We start from the raw sequence: 18,821 nt of genomic DNA, 5'->3' as shown, positions 1-18,821 counted from the left end.
CCTCCCCTCACCCCAAGGACCCCATGCCATATACTCGGGATAACACCTTGTGCATCTGATCAAGCGGACTGTAAATGCAAAAGTTTATGTTGTAAAAAACACTGCTTTTTAAGGTGCCGCAAGACTATTTGTTTCGTTCTCCAGTAATTCTGCTTCCAAGCTTTGCAGAAGCATTTGGTGGGCCACAAAGTGGGGGGAGAATAGCAGTCCAATCCAGGAGGCTGGTGATTATTATTGTTTTCTTTCTGGGAGCAGTGTTATGTGCTACAGTTCTGACGGAAGTGCAAAAAACCTGCTCTTTCTTTTGAGCTCTGCCTGTTGGTCTAACCCAGGGGTCTGCAACCCGCGGCTCCGGAGCCGCATGTGGCTCTTTTACACCTTTGCCGCGGCTCCGTGGCGGATACTAGCGAGGGGAGGAGGCGCATTGTGTGTCCCGACACTTCCCACTGTGGTGGGCGCTGTACTGGCTGTGACGTTGCATGGGGGCGGTGCGTGCCATCACCTTTCCGCCTGTCAGGCACCGTCCCATCACCTTTCCGCCCGCCCGCTACATTGTAAGGGGCATGTACGCTGGTCACTGCATTGAAAGGGGGCATGTACGCTGGTCACTGTTTTGAAGGGGAGTGAAGAACACACACACACACAAAAAGGTAACTTGTTAATTTAACGTTTATTTCTATGAGGAGTAATTCTGAGGGGTCAAAGAAAGAAATAATTTAAAAAGTGACAAAAAAGTTATTTTTATAATGACGAGTTTTGCGGCTCCCAGTTTTTTTTCTTCGGAAACGGGTCCAAGTGGCTCTTTTTGTCTTAAAGGTTGCAGACCCCTGGTCTAACCCAAGTGCAAACTTCAGCCAAAGTCACAGTTTTGAGGTTTGTCTAAACTCTCCTACAGCAGAACCCATTTTGAACATCACTGAAGTGAGGAAGCAGTATTTTAGGGAGCTAGGACAAAAAAAGACTCCGGAAAAAATGATGGATGGTTACTCCATTAAGCCTCAGTGCTGATTAAGATGCATTATGGGAAAGGCCTGTTGGAGTGTGGGCCTTCTGTAGCATCTGTTTGTGGGTCCCAGGGAAAGCCCACTATGTACTTCAGGAACCTGTGGCCTGGATTAAATTTACATCATCCTAGCAGGGCAGAGAACAATTAGCCCTGTCCTAATCCAGGCTAAATTGCATATGGTTGGAGACTTTGTAGGGATGTTAGCATAAGTGTTACCTCTCTAGCATACAATGTGTGTAAGCAGCTCTAAATGGCCTTGTCCCATTTGCCAGGCAACCCTGGCAGGTCTATGGATGGAGTCTCTGTGGTGCAATTAGTTTTTGCATAGTTGGAAGGACTAGCCCGTCATATCTCATGAGCTTGACTAGAGTTGGACAACAGCTGTTCAACTGCTGATGGGTGTCAACCCACAAATTATCTGTGGCACCCTATAATTGCTTGCAACCAGGTGACATACACTGACCTCTTATATAACAGGCCAAAGCTATCCACTGTGAACAATGGGGTCTTCTTAAACTTTCTCAACATTCACCCAACTCATTTCTTTTTATAGTGGCTTAAACAGAAGCAATTGATAATGAGGAAATCATTATTTTATCCCCTTTTTAAAATCCCTTATTACCCTTCCACCATTTTAAAGCGGGCAGATATTGTGCTCCACTTTGACAGAATGTGCATACTTCATGCTTTTAAGCTTAAAGACTTATTAGAAACAGGAAAGAGATGGGGGCGGGCCTTAGTTACATCACCAGTGCAATAAGAGTTATGTTTGATATTTTGCTAAATTTAATTTAAATGCCAGGATTCTTAACCGGCCTTTACAATTGGCCTCTGAGTCATTGCCATCTGAGCTACCTGTAAGATGGTGTGTGTGTGCAGGACTTGAGAGGACCTTCTCAGTGGTGGCACCATTTTTGTTGTTTTTTGTTTAAATTTTAGCTATATCGTATTGTTTCCAGTTATCTTTCTGTGAGCTGAATCCAACTAATTTGGAGTTCCACAAGTTGATTATCTGCTGAATGACAAAGTGCTTCCTCTTTTCAGTTCTGAGCCTGCTGCTGATTGGGTAATCTTTAGCATCTTTAGCAAGCATGGAAGATGGAGCGAGCTTGTTTTCTTTTACTCCACCTGGCCACCTGTCAATTATTACCTACATTGCAGGGGGTTGGACTAGATGACCCTCGCAGTCCCTTTCAATTCTACAATTCTGTGATTAGGAGGTTTGAGAACCTTTAGCCTTCTGCAGTCTTTGTAGCATTAGAAACTCCTGAATTGATTATTCTTTGGTTTTACCACCCAGAGCAGTTGTGGGCTATTTTGAATCAGGTTGCATTGAAACCTGTGAACCCCCCTGAGATCGTATGATGAAGGGAAATATATAATATATACAAATAAATAAATAACCTTGTTGTTATTTTCTGAAGTGTGACAGAATTGTCCAGAGAAACTGACAATCCCACTAGAGGGGGTCTTAACCTGGAGGAGTTCCCTCCTCTTCCATCTTGGAGATGCGTACTTTTGTTCCAACAGAAGCTAATGCAGAACAGATTTTAACACTGTGGCTAATTCATTTCAATTGAGCCTGTGTTGGCAATTATGAAATAGGCTAGACATTGGCAAGAACTTAAGAAGTAATTATAGACTTTCCAAATCTGCAGAGTATAAATAATTACAGGTTTAAAAGTGTTATTGCGAGCCTCAGTTAATACCATTTTTTTTTAAAAAAAAATATTAGTTCTTTTGAAGATGTAAAATGCAAATTCTTACTGGGCCACTGGAGATGCTTGGGATTTAGAAGATGCTGCCTCTTCTGGACCCTGTTGATATAGGGCAGGGATGTCCAACAGGTCGATCGCGATCTACTGGTAGATCCCCACAAGGTTTTGGTAGATCATGGTCGATCTTTGGCTCCCTTTCCTTAGCATCGCTAAAACTGACTCCTGCCCCGCCCCCTTGCCCCACCCCCCATTGTTGTATGATCTCTGGAAGGGAAGATGGAGATTTCTCTGTGCTGCTGTTTTGATCCATAACGGTATTTTTTGTGACTTTCCCCCTTTCCCCCTTCCTTTTAACCCCTCCATGGAACTTCCCCCCCAAAGCATTTTTTAACCCGCCCCCCCAAAAAACGGGGCTTTCAGCCTCCCTAAAAAAACCTCAGCAACTTTGAGCTGAACCCCCAAAAAGGGGGGAGATCACTGCCAGTTTTTAATTCTGAAAGTAGATCACAGTCTCTTGAGAACTGGCCACCCCTGCTATAGGGCAAAAGGTGCCAGGTACAATCTGTAGCACCTCCAGCAGGACTGAGAAAGAAATCCTGGAGAGCCACGGCCAGTTAGCACAGAGCATGGAGTCACCAAATGTTGTTGGACTACAACTCCCATCATCCCCAACCATTGGCTAGGCTGGCTGGATCTGATGGAAGTTGTCGTCTCAACAGTTCCTGGGGACTCAAGGTTGACAGTACTGAGCCAAATGCAGCTTCCTATGTTGCTATGGATGCAGAGTTCTCATGCACAAACACAACTGAATAGCATTCCATTCACTACACATTGTTGTCTCCACTCTTGGCCCAACTATATGCATTATCATTCCAGGCACGCTTGAGGCCCAGCTTGGTAGACCCCAAAGATACTGGCCTAGTGGTTGGCCTTCTCAGGTTTCAGAGATGAAATGCAAGTTCCTCAGAGATGAGCAATAATGGGAGATTGCACTGGTTGTTGTTTTCTGTGTTTTACATGAGAATCTAATTAAACCTCTTGTGGTTTTATCAAGGACAGTGAAACAAAGTGTGCTTAGGCCAGATTTATGAATAATCCCTCACTTCGTTGCCTTGGTAAATAAGACAATTCACCAAGGAAACTTTTGTAAATTGGAGCAGAATTTGTGTGTGTCATCTTTCGGGTCATCAGTGTGTCACAAATTACCCATGTGACTTACATAGGTATATGACAAATTAGAAACTTTGTGGATTTATTTGCAAGCCTGACTTGATGGCCTTACACAATGGTATTCAGCACAATTTTAAAAAATAATAATAATTATAATATTCAGCATGAAACTATTTTAGATTTTTTTAAAGTTCAAATCCAGTAGTATGAAAATAGAAGAAATAATGCTTTGATGAGATCTGTGGACTTCCAGATTATCTACAATCCCCATCATCCCTCAGAATTGGTCATGCTAACTGGGGTTGACAGGAGTTGGGGACCCTTAGATTGTCATGTATTTTCTGTCTCTACCCCAATGAAATGACAAAATATTTTTGTGTTCTCTGCAGATGCTGTTCTGCTACTTTTATTTTAGTTGCCCAATCAGCCTTATGTAAGCCATGCCGTTCCTTAACGAACCACATTTTATTTCCCTCCTTTCATGTAAGGAGATTTTGTTCTAAGCTAAATGTTTTAGCCATAAGTTTGGCATCCAGATTCATTTGATAAATAGTTTTCTAATGTGAGGGGATGCATTTGTGATCTGCCTGGTTTGAATACTGGAGTACTACGGTAATTCCTTCAGTTGAAGTGGTTGGAAGACTACCTTAGTACTGAGCAATTCAAATACAGTTTGGAGTTTGGTTTTTTTAACGAATTCCATGTTGCTGACAGGAGAGTGATTATGACTGATTCTACGTGTCTGTGTGTGTGTGTCTCTGTGTGTAGGTGTGATGAGGGAAGAAGGGCAGAATCTCAAATTTTCATTTTCATTTTATTATTTATTAAATTTGCATACCACCCTTCATGCAAAGACGGTTCACAGCATAAAATACGGAATAAAAAAAGTACATAATAAGAACAAGAACAAAACAAAACAATCACCACCCCCACCCCATCACATTTAGAACATAGACTGTTAATCAGTCAAAGGCCTGGTTGAAGAGGAACATAGTTCAGTAGCCAATAACCTGATGACAAAGTTCATGTTGCCATTAGGTCTGAGTGATGTATCAAAACATTGTCCAGAACCAGCTTGAGGGCCAGAAAGCGATGGTGTTTAGCTGATTTTTGACCCGGCTGTTTAACGTGGGTGGGGTTTGTCAGCCAGCCAGTGCCTTAACTTCCTTCACCAGGTGAGCAGGTGAGCTGCCTTCTCCACCACCAGCTGGATGCTGCTGCTGGTGGAACTGGTGGTGGCTTCACCCTAGTGTCTGTCTCATGGCCCAGGGCTGGTGCTCCTTCCTCCTCCCTCCATGCGCTGGGTGCCAGACAGGAACGGCCGCCTCTTCAGCCCAGTGCCTCACACACGTGTGGGGCAGTCTTTGATGTGAGCTGGAACTCCTCATTTGTGTGTGGGTTGCCATGTGGCATCCTGGCTGATGCGCTCTGCCTAGGGCAGTGTTGCCTGCCCAGCGTTGTGATCTCCTCTCCCTCGATGCTCCCCAGGTGTGGGGCCGCTACTAGGGTTGGCCAATGTATCTTGGTTCCTTCTCCCCACCTTATTTCATTCTCCATATTTCATACTTTGCGATGTATCACTATATCGCAATGTTCGAAACCTGATATCCCCCAGCCCTAGTTGCCGTCTCCTCCTGTGCTCTTTTTACTTCAACATCTCTTGACTTCAGGATGTGAAAGTGCCATTTGAGTCTTGAATCTGGGATGGATAGCATCTCTTTGTAGGTTGGAGGAACTAGACCTGGAATTCTTGATTTATTGGCTCAGGTGCTTCAATAAGCTCTCTGACAAACATTAGCAGTTTTTACCTGTCTCTGTTCACAGCCAAATACATGCCTGCTCCAAGAGGAACTGATTGAAACCACAAGCCATTGGCCCTAAGCCCTTGACCAGATATAAAGTGTAATAGGGAATTTCCCTGTTAGCTGTAAAGTATGACAGGTGGGTGGGGAGCAATCATTCTTCCTTTGTTGCATAAGACAGACAAAACTATTTCTTACCTCTGATGTGTTAGCTAATGTAAAGACATATTTGTTCCCACAGAAAAATTCAAATTGGGATTTCCCATTTGTTTGACCGCGGTGCCATACTGGCAAAAGATGTTGATTGTCAATGTGAAATGTTGATGCATCTTTAACTGGGGTGTGCCTTAAGTTGTGTAACTGGCAGTTTGTGACGTGTGTGCGCACACATATAATTACTTATGCATGTACCTGGCACATTTTTCATTTTTCTGAATGTCTTGGAGAGGGTGAATGCAAAATAGACAGGAAGAAACTGCACTGATAACTTAATGACATGTTTGGCCCAGCGCAATTAAATCTGGTGTTTGAGCTCTATAAGGCAAATACTGCATTCAGGACTCAAGACGCTGGGTGCCAGTTCTTTCTTTGGGGGATTCATGCCGGTCCTATCCAGTGTGAGGGGGTTTAAACCTGCAGAGTTGGGCACATGACTGTGCTTAGTACATGTACCCATGGGTGTAGCCAAGACTTTTGTAAAACAAAAAAGAAGTATAAGAACAATTAAAAGGTTTCATATATACAATATATTTTTTTAAAAAAACTTCCTTATATAAAAACAGTTAAAATAGTTCCAATGCAGATCAGAGTGGGCTTGAGATCTCTTTTTAAAAGAATTGTTGAATGATGAAGGCCTGGAGCAGGCGTCAAATAGGCAAGAGAGATGGTGCCTGTGTAATATGTAACTGAAGGGGATTCCATAGGGTAGTTGTCACCAGACTAACGACCCATTTCCTATTTCGGACACAGCTGACCTCTCTGGTTAGATGGTGACTGCAAGAGGCCCTCACCCACAGAGTGCACTGATCCATTGCATATATTCTTCCTAATGATGTCTGTAAAAAGTTGATTCTTCGAGAGCTAACTCTTTGCTCCGTGCTAAAGGCAATATAATGTTTGTGACAGTGATTTTGTGTGTGTGTGATACATATTTATTAGTATAATTGGGTGGCATGTCAAAGCTATCATTTCTGGTGATAGCAGACCTTTTCAGTCTACTGTTTTGTTGATAAATAATGTTCAGCTGTTACTCAACAGAAGGGGGTCCAGATCCCTTCTCCAAGGTGGTGGTGGTGCTGTTGTGCATCTGTGCCGTGATCAGAGTTCAGTTTGCTCTCTGTTGCAGTAGCTCATGGGATCTTACCATTGATCTCTGCAACCAGTTGTAACAGAGAAATCATGCAAATCACTAAAATGAGTATTAATAATAGGGGAAAGTATTGATTGGGGAAATGAAGAAAAGACCGGGGGAAGAGGAAAGAGCCAGGAATACAGAATGTGAGAGGGGCTTTATTCTGAGCTAGCATGTCAGGGGAGTTGTGGTTGTTTTGAGAAGTATTTGGGGGGGCAGAACTTTCTTATTTAAGAGGCAAGACAGCCAAAATGGAGGAAGGAGATTTAAATTTGTTAGGTTGTGGGTGAACATATCAGACAACAGCGATTCTTCAAACAGCTCTTGTTTATTCATAGGCCAGGACAGAACTGAACTGAAGGGTTCAGTCAGCCTGCTTATATACCGTAGAACTCCAGTACAACGTAACTGTAACAACTTTCTAAAACTATCCAATCACTGAACGTCACTTTCGATCCCTTATTTGCATAACTATCTACAGTATCCCCCTGCTGGCCCGGGGTGAGAACTTCAGTCCATAACAAAATTGTTTTAACGCTTTGGGTTTGAATGTTAGAGGTTGGAGAAGAGGCCAAGGGAAAGGACCCTGAGCCCTGGGAATAGGTGGGATTTAGACACTGCGGGTCCCTCTTCAGTTGAGAGGCTATAGATGGGAAATTATTCTTCTGTAAAGGATTCTTTACCGAATTCTATCTTTACAATTCTATCTTGTCCAAAGAACCAGGGATAGTGTGATTTATAAATGCTAAATTTTTCTTTTTTAATGAGGATTTCGATAGTTGTCCTTAAGTGCAATCTTATATGTCCTTAAATGCAAATCTTCTTGAACCCTGAAGAGGAAGAGCTTATTTTGCCACACAGGTTGATCCTTTTAAACTGTCTCTTTGTGGGTTATTGTTTTTGTTTGTTACTATTTTTTGTGTTTTTATATTGTAAACCATTCTGTAATCCTTTGGTGAAGGGTGGTATAAAAAATTAATAAATGATGATAATGATGATGATGATGATGATGATGATGATTAAAAAATGCTTTCTGCCTGTGGTGTTGGTAGGCCATGGACCAAACCCTAGGTACCCTGACCACTGACATGATGACATAGCAAGCCACAGTGCCACAAATATTGACTCAGTGAAAGCATGTGAAGTATCACAAATCAAAAATAATTTTGGCTAGAACATTTCCCCTACCCATGCCAGTTGCAATGATTTCTTTCTGCCTTTAGGCGACTATAAAATGACTCTGCTTTCTTTCTAAGCCTCTACTCAATGAATATTTACAAGTTACTTGTTGTGTTACTGCTTTTACATGAGTAGATTGTGGTTGCATTATTCCTTCAGCAATAAATATTCAGCTTCTTGTTTTAAGTATTATCCCCCCTCCAGATTTTATTAAATGATGGCTAGAGGCAATACAGTTGAGGAAACAAAAGCAATTCTCGTTGCAAATGTCTAGTTTGTCCCATCTCAAATGGGTTCTATGTAAAGGGTTTTTTAGCAACGTTAAATTGGATTTCGAGGAGTCAGCTGATTCTAATAGCCTTTGCGGACAAATAAAAAAAGTTGATCTGATTATTCTTTCTCTGCTTGGTGATGGGTTTATGTAATCACTAATCTTGGCACTTCTTTATCTAAAGCAGATTACAAGACCACTGTCAGTTTGGAGACAGACTTTAAACAGATTTAGTTAGTGTTAAATAAGTTAAAGTTAACTTTAACTTACTTGGAAAAAGAAAAGTTTATCAAACATCTGAAACTCTTGTTGCGGTTAGAGTGGCATTTGTCAAAAATTTCACATATTTATTTACTTGTTTAAAATATTTATACCTTGCCTCTCAATCCAATGATTCTCAAGGCAGTTTACAAACAAGAGATAATAATACAAAGAATGGCAAAATTGCCATAAACACACACAGAGAGAGAGAGAGCACTCCTTATTCCTCTGGCTGGTGGCTGGGACAAAGCATGCTTGTCTTCAGTTCTACAGTCCTAGCTGCACATTTTTGCTGAAAGTTTAGAAAGAAAAACAAAAAATGGCTGTCAGCCAACAACCCCCCCCCCTCCAGAATTAAGAAAGAGAACTAATTCTAATGATGGTATACTACTGATGTAAGCAGGTCTGTTAATCATGGACATGCTTCTTGTCACCAGCCTGATTTCTTCCTAGCTGAGGTAGGGGATCTTTTTCACCCTGGGGGATTTGGATTCCCTTGTGATCGGCCTTCTGGGGGCCAGTGGTGGGGGTCATCATCAGGAGTCTTGGTTGACCACAAACTTGACATGAGCCAACAGTGTGACGCGGCAGCTAAAAAAGCCAATGCAATTCTGGGCTGCATCAATAGGAGTATAGCATCTAGATCAAGGGAAGTAATAGTGCCACTGTATTCTGCTCTGGTCAGACCTCACCTGGAGTACTGTGTCCAGTTCTGGGCACCACAGTTCAAGAAGGACACTGACAAACTGGAACGTGTCCAGAGGAGGGCAACCAAAATGGTCAAAGGCCTGGAAACGATGCCTTATGAGGAACGACTAAAGGAGCTGGGCATGTTTAGCCTGGAGAAGAGGAGGTTAAGGGGTGATATGATAGCCATGTTCAAATATATAAAAGGATGTCACATAGAGGAGGGAGAAAGGTTGTTTTCTGCTGCTCCAGAGAAGCGGACACGGAGCAATGGTTCCAAACTACAAGAAAAAAGATTCCACCTAAACATTAGGAGGAACTTCATGACAGTGAGAGCTGTTCGACAGTGGAATTTGCTGCCAAGGAGTGTGGTGGAGTCTCCTTCTTTGGAGGTCTTTAAGCAGAGGCTTGACGACCATATGTCAGGAGTGCTCTGATGGCGTTTCCTGCTTGGCAGGGGGTTGGACTCGATGGCCCTTGTGGTCTTTTCCAACTCTATGATTCTATGATTCTATGATTCTATGAACAATGGATACGACTCTTCCCTTCTCAACTGCCAGCCCATTCTAGCCATGCCAGAGGCAGAGGTTTCCAAACACACACCCAATCCTCCTCTCCCCTCAGGCAAAGGAAGAGAGGCAGGACACCTTTGGCCCAGGCAAGAGGAAGGTGTGGAGCAGAGCTGGTGGGGGCCGTGGCCTGGGGGGGGCTCCTAGGGGCAGGCAGAGGAGCCTTGAGGGCTCCCCACTCCCAGCTGATATTGTTACCATTCACTCAAGTGAGGCTGGATCTTTCTCTGGCAGGATCTGCCTTCCCGCCCTGCTTGTGGGCTTGCTAGGGGATGCTGGGCAAGGTGGGCCTTCCATCTGTTTATGTTCTCATAACACACAAGAGCTGCCCAAAATTAGTTCCAATATTTTACAACACCTAGCAACTGTTCTGGACAGGGCAGTTTCATTTGGCCATCATGGCTAAGCGACACAGATGGGCCTAGGCTCCCAGAATGGGTTTGGCAATGGCTTTCTGTCCGTTGATCACTTCATAGAAGGAAATTCTTTTTTCTTTTCATTTTTATATCTTATTTTATTTTTTCACATTGTACATAAAACTACATAACTCGCAACGCATCAACCATTTTGCTTTGAAATATCAAATATTCTTAGAATTCAGTCCAAAAAATCTTTCCACATATTGCAATGAGATTTTGGGAGGTTATAAACACAATCCTCTCGACGACTACAGTCCAAAAACAGGGGCCGTGCTTTGTAAAAAAAGAAGAAGATTGGGGTTGGGGTTCCCTTGGGTTTTTCGAATCTGGCACACCAGCTTTTCAGCCAGGTCTCTTGTCCATATTCTGGAATACCAGGCTTCCGTGTTCAATCCCTAGGCAGTATGCCATTGTGGGGCAATTTCTACAGAAGGAAATTCAATTGTTTGTAGGACGCAAGCCTAGGATTTAGGTCAGAGGTGGCAAACTTGCAGCCCTGATCCAGCCTGCCAACGCGCTGCAGATGACCCCTCTTCTTTTACAGTGCTGAGCTGAGAGGCTTAAATCCCTCTTGCAGTCCAGAACTGCGATCAAGAAGTGTGGTGTGTATCCCTGAATGTGTGTGTGATCGTAAATGGGGGTTTATGTGTGCTCGATTTGGGGTGTGTGATCACATGCGAATGGGGAGGGGCTAGGATAGACCACACTTGAATGTGGTTCTTGAACTAAAAAAATGTTATTCTTCCCCGATTTAAGCTGTGTTCTGGGTTGAATATTTCCCTGCTATGACTTCCATCTAACTTCTATTAGAGCACTTCATTTTCTCATATTATAATGATAATAATTTATTATTTATAATAATAAATTCCCCAGCCACTCAGGGCGGCTTCCAACAAAATATTAAAATACAATAGACCATCAAACATTAAAAGCTTCCCTAATACCCAAAGCCTTCTAATTTGGGGTGCTGATATTTGTCTGTTTTGTTTGTTTGTGCTAGAGATCAACCATTTATTACAAGTTCAAGATTTTACAACTTGATTCCCCACCCCCCCCTTACAGTTTGGCACTTATAGTTTGTCCAAGTAAAAACATCTTCTTGGCTTCTTTTAGTTAGATGTTTCCAACAGTTTTAATGGTACAAGCTTAACTTTACAAACTATAAATTGCAACTAATTCAGAACTGAAGAGAAAAAAATCCTCTTTAATAGTTTTGCTGTTGTAGGAAAAGTGGCATTGCAGACAGTTAAGGGTACAGAAGAGTTACTTTTGCATTTGAAAGAAGTAGAGATTGAAAAATGATGGGCACTTTCACTTAGTCAAACCTTTATGACATTACCAGCCCCAGGCTTTAAAACATTATGGGAAATCAATGTTAAAAATAATTATTTTGGTTTTGTTTTAACTGCATTCATATTTTAGAGTTCATATTTTCAGGAATTCTCCAAAGCCTTAAGGCACTTCTTTCTTTTCAACTGTAATATGAAATTCTTGCTCGAAGAGTTTTCGAATTCATAGCTTTAAGTAATTGAGGAATGATTCACTGGAATGTTTTAGAACAGTGTGTGGCAGAGTTATTGGGCAGAGACGCTGGTGATGCTCTGTCAAAACTGGCTCTTGGGGAAGTGAGAGTGGGGTGAAGTGAGGCAGGGGGAGGAGAAAAGCTAAAGAAAATGGGGTCTTAGCCAGAATTGGATGGTGGATGCACATCATAAATCCCTCCTGACATCCACCTGGTTGTCATTGAAGACCAGGCATAGGCAAACTTAGCCCTCCAGATGTTTTGGGACTACAACTCCCATCATTCCTGACCACTGGTCCTGTTAGCTAGGGATGTGGGAGTTGTAGTCCCAAAACATCTGGAGGTCTGAGTTTGCCTATGCCTGTTGAACACCCACAACAGACAGAAGTTCCTACACTTGTGTTGTGGGCCTTTGGTGCAGCCAGGGCCAAGTCAACTGCACAAGTATCAGGCTCAACGGATTTGAATCAGGAGCCTCTTCTGTGCCGTGGTTCCTCTTGTGGTGGGCTATTCAAGACTGGAGAGTGGGATAAAGAGCCAGTATGGACTGCCCTGGTTCCAGCCTGGCTCTAGAAGCACACCTGGCCTGGCTGAGAATGCTTCCAAGCTAGGGTTAGGTGTTTGCCAGACTCCCATCATGTCTGAATGGCACTCTAGTTTTGTCTTCAGTAGCTGCTTACCTACCTGCTGTACTTCCAGTCTGACACACGATCTGGTTTTTTTCCGCCTGCCCTCTTGCTTGGATCAGTCTCTTTAGCCTTAAACCCTTGACTGCCATCAATGCTCCTAAGGCCTTCAGGGCAGTGCCCCCCCCCCTCACTTCTGCCTGGACTAGAACCTTCCGTCTTTATTTGCTCTTTACTTACAGTCCAGCTCTGACAATAGGAAACCCAAGTGGTTGCCTTTGGGGCAGCATTTGATTTTGGAAGTGTGTATTCCAGAATCTCTTGCCAAGTCACAGGTGTTGAGGTGCAGCTTTTGAGTTACATAATGAGTCAATATGAAGCAGTAAAATGTTGAGCAAGACCTATGAATTACCCTTGCTCTTAAATGAATGATGCCCAGGACCTGAAGTGTTGCTGCCCAAAGCTTTATCTCTGCTAGGCTTTGGCACTTTGGAAACAAGGCTAAAAAGGCCCTTTTTGCAAAAAAAAAAAAAGGGGGGGGGAATGACTGATGAGTGATGTAAAATCTAGAAATTGCTGTGGTCTTACTGTTATTAGGCAGTCAGGGTCCATAAGGACCAAACACCACTTAAAACCTAAGCACTGGACATTGATTTAAGTTTTTCTTTTTCTTAGCCAACTCTGTTGACTGCAGTGACACCTAATGGTCATGGACAGAATTTCCTCCGATCTTTCCTGTCATTCTGATTCAACGGGTATTTCTCTAGCTTTTTCAATTGATTTTCTTGATAATGTAAGATTGTTATCACTGAGTTAGTACATACCTAGTTCATCCTCTGAATAAGCTGCCTGACACTTGCATTAGTTCTAGAAAGATTGGATCTAGTCTCCAGTAATATCAGAGATGGGATGTGGTGTAGTGGTTAAGAGCGGTTGTCTCGTAATCTGGGGACCCGGGTTCGCGTCTCCGCTCCTCCACCTGCAGCTGCTGGGTGACCTTGGACTAGTCACACTTCTCTGAAGTCTCTCAGCCCCACTCACCTCACAGAGTGTTTGTTGTGGGGGAGGAAGGGAAAGGAGAACGTTAGCCGCTTTGAGACTCCTTAGGGTAGTGATAAAGTGGGATATCAAATCCAAACTCTTCTTCTTCTTCTTCTTCTTCTTCTATGTGTTGCGGTTCTTACAGCACTGGGCACCAAAAAGCTCCTTGTGGACAGAAGGCTGCTTTTGAGCTTCTGCCAGTAAAAATTTGAGGTGGGGGGTGTGTGTTTTGAGGGCAGTGATTTCCTGACTTTTGATACAGGAACTAGGAGTTGTTGTTTTTTAGAAAGACTGAACCTCCCCCAGAGGAAAGTGGCATTACTTAAGTTCAGTACCACTACAGATAAAAGTTTGGCTGAACAGGAGGGCCCAGCCTTGTTGTCTATAACCAGGTGCTGCCTTTGCAAATAGGAGCAAACCCACCAGACCAACAGTGTGTGCCAGCAAACGTGACATTCCCAGAAGGGAAGAGAGTCTGGCAAGTCAGTGTGCTCCACCTCATCTTTCCAACTTGGTGGGCAGGGGAACTTTCTGGGACGTCCTTGTCACTTCTGTGCGGTTCTGAACTTCTTGCCCTGTTCCTGAATTGCAACTCCTGAGCACCGCTGTCGAGCCTGTACCATTACGTGTCTGAATAAAGATCTCTTTCTTGGTTACAAGTAAGAGCTTTTGTCTGTGTGTTTTGGATAGGAGGCAGGACAGCAGTTTGGGAATTACTATCCTATGGGGAGAAACACAGGGCAGACTCGATACAACTATAGTGGCATCTGTATCATAGCAGCCTTAATGGCAGCTCCACACAATGGATTGTGCAATAGGATAGAATTTTGTGTGTATAGCTGTGATGACACCTTATCACAAGTCACTTTCCTCACAAAGGCCACTCTAGACTGCCTGTTCGCTGAGCATTTGAATGTTGCTTGAATGGCTGTTCCCCTAGGTGTTCATACGCTCTGGGATCCTTGTCCTGCTGACTTAGCAAAACCCCTGCAGTACGACTGGTTGCTTAGATGGGCCATGCCATCCTTTGTTAAGAAATGCTGTGAAAAAGCGTATGTATGGCACTCCATGCACTACACCCAGAGGCTTAAATAAGAGTAGAGCTGCCCTTGTAAAAGTGGAAGCAAATGTTTTTAAAAGCAGCAAATAAACAACTAATCACTGCTCCTTTTTAACCCATTCTGGTATCATTGACTGTGTTAAAGAATTATCATAACCAGCTATCATGAGCGGTGGGGGGAGGTCTTAATGGTGCTGTGATGAGTGTTGCTCTAACTCTCTCAATACATTTTACATTGAAATACATTTATTCACATTTGCAACATTCCTCTCTGCATGTGTGAATGGGAAATGAACAAAAAACACAGCTGTTCTTGTGTATGTTTGCGATTGGTACCTTACCATTTCAAGAGCTGCATGAATGTGCTGTTTTCCCTGTACAATTCTTCACACACTTATTTTGTGAAAGTTTATTGAGCACAAAAAGCATATGCTACCAGTTTCTGTGCTACCTGCAATGTTGATCTCCTCTTGGGAACCCTGCTGCGACACATGGAGGAAAGAGCGCCCTCACTTTGGCGCATGTGTGCCACCACTGCCAAGGCTTATTATTGATCAAGTACCTCCTATTGCACCTTCATGCTGTACAAACAAGTCCCTGCTCATGGTTTGCAAACTAATCCCGTCAAAATATGACTGTATACATGAGGCCTGAGGTTTGAGATAACTGAACCTGTACAGACTGGCAGGAGGCCATTTATCTGAGAGTCTGGTTCACAGGGCCAGTCTTCCCTCTTAGGCAGAGCAAGGCAGCTGCCTCAGGCAGCCAATTTGGGGGGCCATTAAAGTGTGTCAAGTTGCCCATTATTCATTTTTTAATGTATATAATTTCTACTTTAATCTCTTCCGGGCAAGGATGTGCTTTTGGGTGGGTGGGGTCTTTATTTTCCTGCATTAGCCATGTAGACTGCCTGCTCATATATCAGCTTGCTTGTTCATGACTATCTTTGCAAAGGCTGTTCTCTGGGTCTGTTCATTCCCCACATCTAGCAGGTGAAAATAGTGCCTTTTCTGTAGTGGCACCTCAGTTCTGGAAAACTCTCCCAAAAGCAGTGGTTTTTGTTTGCTCCGCTTAACTTCTACTCTGCTAAAGCTTCTACCGTTTGGTTTGGTTATTTATTTGATTGTATGCTGCTGTAAATGTTTATAAAAACTGTTCTAGTGTTGTTTTTATTATTGTTTTTAATATTTATTGTAACCTATCCTGGAAATCTTTAAAGGCAGGATGTGTATTTTAAAACAAATTATAGTAATAGTAGATAGAAGCTGTGGCAGATGAATAATAACATTCTAACTAAAGGAAGAAGGGATGTATGTGAACATCTTGCTCTGGGTACCAAAATGTCTTGGAGCAGCCCTGATTGTGCACGTCTAGGATGTGCCTAAGAATGCTTCCTCTTTGCTTCACATAGCAATGAAGGCTGGCAGATAAGGGCTGCTCCCTCCTATATGATGCTGAGTGTATAGTGCTGGAGTTTAAATTAGATCTGTCACCCAATGAGGGACATCTGACAGTGCAATCCTATAGGTGTTTCCTCAAAAGTAAATCTCACTGAACCTGATGGGGCTTCCTTCTGAGTTAGACATGCATAGGAGTGTGCTGTTAGCTGATTAAACATTGGATTCTAATTTATTAATTGATGCACTAAATCTGCACCAATGTGTGTATGGGTAGCAAGGCGGGGGGGGGGGACAAAATATTTCTAATGAAAAAAAGCACAAGTGTAATTATACATAAAGAGGTGCTTTCTTTTTTTCTCTTGCAGTAGAGAATTCTTCTTTAGATACTGCTTGCCATCTGCAATTTTTTAAAAGTACTTATTATTGTGGCTGTTAGGCACCTTGGGTGTTTAGAGGCAGAGAGGTGGGGCATCAGTTGAAATAATAAATAAATCATAACTACTTGCCTGAAAATTAATTTACATTTTTTGCTGCTTTATCAATCGGGGCATTTTCTAGTCATTTGATTTTTGAAAACATTGGTTAACCCAAACAATTAATTGACTAAACATTGCAGCCCTCCTAGATATCCATAAATCTGTGTTTGACTAGGAGGCTGTTTGTGTTATGAACTGCTTGTGCATTTGTAGCTAGACACCACCACCCCTAACACCCCAACGCTTTGTGAACCTGGCATTTAGGAACTTGTCAAAATGATAATATTGTTGTAAGCTTCAAATGACTTAGGTGAATAATACTTAATCATCATGAATTACTTTAGGGTGCACAGGAGAGCAAATTATTTAGGTAATGGAGCTGAAAATGCACTGGGATTAGAATGTTATGCAGTCAAATAATTCCTTGGTTAATTCTGCTTCAATGCAAATTCTTGTTTGTGCTACTAAATATGTATGAGTGTCATTGACTATGTATAGCTTCATGTTTAATCAATAGAATTAGAAGGAGCAACAGCAATGTTTCTGTCACAAATGGTAGTCTTTGATGACGGCTATTTTTCTCACCATAAATGTCTCCCTTATATTAGCAATGGCGCTCACCTGAGAGGTGCTGGAATTGTAGCATTTACCAATTTATATACAGAATGTGTTTATGTTAGTGACCATCCCAGATTTGAACAAACATTCCTTATGAATATATCCCTTCATATTTTGGAAGTTTCTTGTGCTACCAGACAAACTGCTTTCCAAATGACTGTCAGATTTTTCTCCCATCTTCTTTATTTGTGTCACCATCAGTATCGCTTCCTTGTGTGACAACATCTCATGGTGCTTTCTGGGTCTGATGGATGTTCATGGCGAGTGCTGCTTTTCTTTTGGAGGCAAATCTTCAAACGAGAGCTGTTAAAATACGACAGATTCTCAAGTCGGTGATGCATCTGTATTGAAGGCTGTCCCATCTACCATACGCATGAGATATTTTGTACCAGCTGTTAGGACAATAGTTTTTGTTGGCTTATCTGTTCTGCTCCTACCTTCAGTGAAGGTAACAGTGAAATAGAGAAGGAAGAGATGGAGGAAGATTATGGTGATGTGGCTGGTTCTAGGACAGGGGTTGGCAAGGTTTACCTTGTCTGGGCCAGATTGCAATTTCCGGCATCTGTGTCTGTGCAGACGCGATTTCCAGTGCCGCAAAAGCAAGTCCCCACACCACACTCTGCTGGTTTAGCGCAGTGCGTGGGGACATGCCAAGCGGGCGGCTCGGTTTGGGGGCGGTTCAGGGGCTGCTTAAACGACCCCGTGGGCCGCTTGTGGCCCATCGGCCTTAGGTTGCCGACCGCTGTTCTAGGACAACGTGAGTAATGAAGAGAAAGTTTAAAGTATTCTTAACAGTCCTGTTCAGGTTGTCCTCAAGACGAGGTTTGGGTCACCTGAGCTGCATAGTCTTCGCTGCCTGCTGTTGTAGCTGTAGCTATCCATTTGTACATCTTGGAGGGTGGGTGGGTGGGTCCTGACCCAGTCCTGAGACTGAATTTGTACAGAGAATAGCATGATGGCTTTGTATGTCGATCTAGTTGTGGTCTGATATTTGCAAGGCCAGTCCACCCATGAAGCAAGGTGACGTGACCACCCTAGGTGGCAGGATCCACAGCAGATCTGTCCTTCAAGCATCACCTGCCGCTCCTGCCCCCACTGCCACAGCGATGGCTGCAACACACTCCTTGGCAGCAGCACCCCTCCGCCTCCAATGCTGCCTCTACTGCAGCCTCTTGGTGGTTGGCCTCCTCTTACGCCTAGGGAGGAGATGGCGGGGGCTGCCCTTTGAAGTCTGCACCCGCTCAGCATGATGCAGAGTGGACCCCTTCCCTATCGCTCCCATGACGGCCTTTGGTTTCCACTTCAGCCATCAGGTAATGTTCATTTGATTTCCTCCACCATGTTCCTGTCTCGTCTTCCCTGGCTGGGGGGGGGGGGAGGGGGACCACACCATTTTGTGGTTCTCCTCAGGTGTCAAAATATCTTGGTCTGGCCCTGGATATTTGATTCCTCATTCCAGCATAGCGATCTTGTATGGCCAGTGGATGTTACATAACAATCTGCTTAATGCTTCAATCTAACCATATGATTAGCTCAAACCGTAAATAAAATTCGGTGCATGCCTGGAGTGTATGATTAAGTGCTTTCCAGGACAGGAGCCAAGTCTTGCAGCACTTTATGAGACTCTCTCCTGTTCTAGACTGAC

The 18,821-nt window shown here is 43.2% G+C and overlaps 1 protein-coding gene across 6 annotated transcripts in view; it reads left to right on the top strand.

The window, feature by feature from the left end:
• RORA (RAR related orphan receptor A) overlaps positions 1 to 18,821 on the top strand; it is a 374,069-nt gene that overhangs the window by 306,809 nt on the left and 48,439 nt on the right. The window contains exon 1 of one of the 6 annotated variants that reach the window (XM_081839018.1): positions 3,585 to 3,678. The exons of 4 other annotated variants lie outside the window; for them this stretch is intronic. In XM_081839018.1, coding sequence (XP_081695144.1) covers positions 3,672 to 3,678 — 7 coding nt within the window. In that variant the 5' untranslated portion in view covers positions 3,585 to 3,671. Of the gene's footprint in view, positions 1 to 3,584; positions 3,679 to 13,275; positions 13,337 to 18,821 lie in introns of those variants that run through there. One more of the 6 variants, XM_081839015.1, reaches the window with a different exon arrangement.

This window comes from Podarcis erhardii, assembly GCF_964252035.2.
Source record: "Podarcis erhardii genome assembly, chromosome: 14".
In the NCBI taxonomy this organism is placed as follows: Eukaryota; Metazoa; Chordata; class Lepidosauria; order Squamata; family Lacertidae; genus Podarcis; species Podarcis erhardii.
This window is presented reverse-complemented; position numbering and strand designations above follow the sequence as displayed.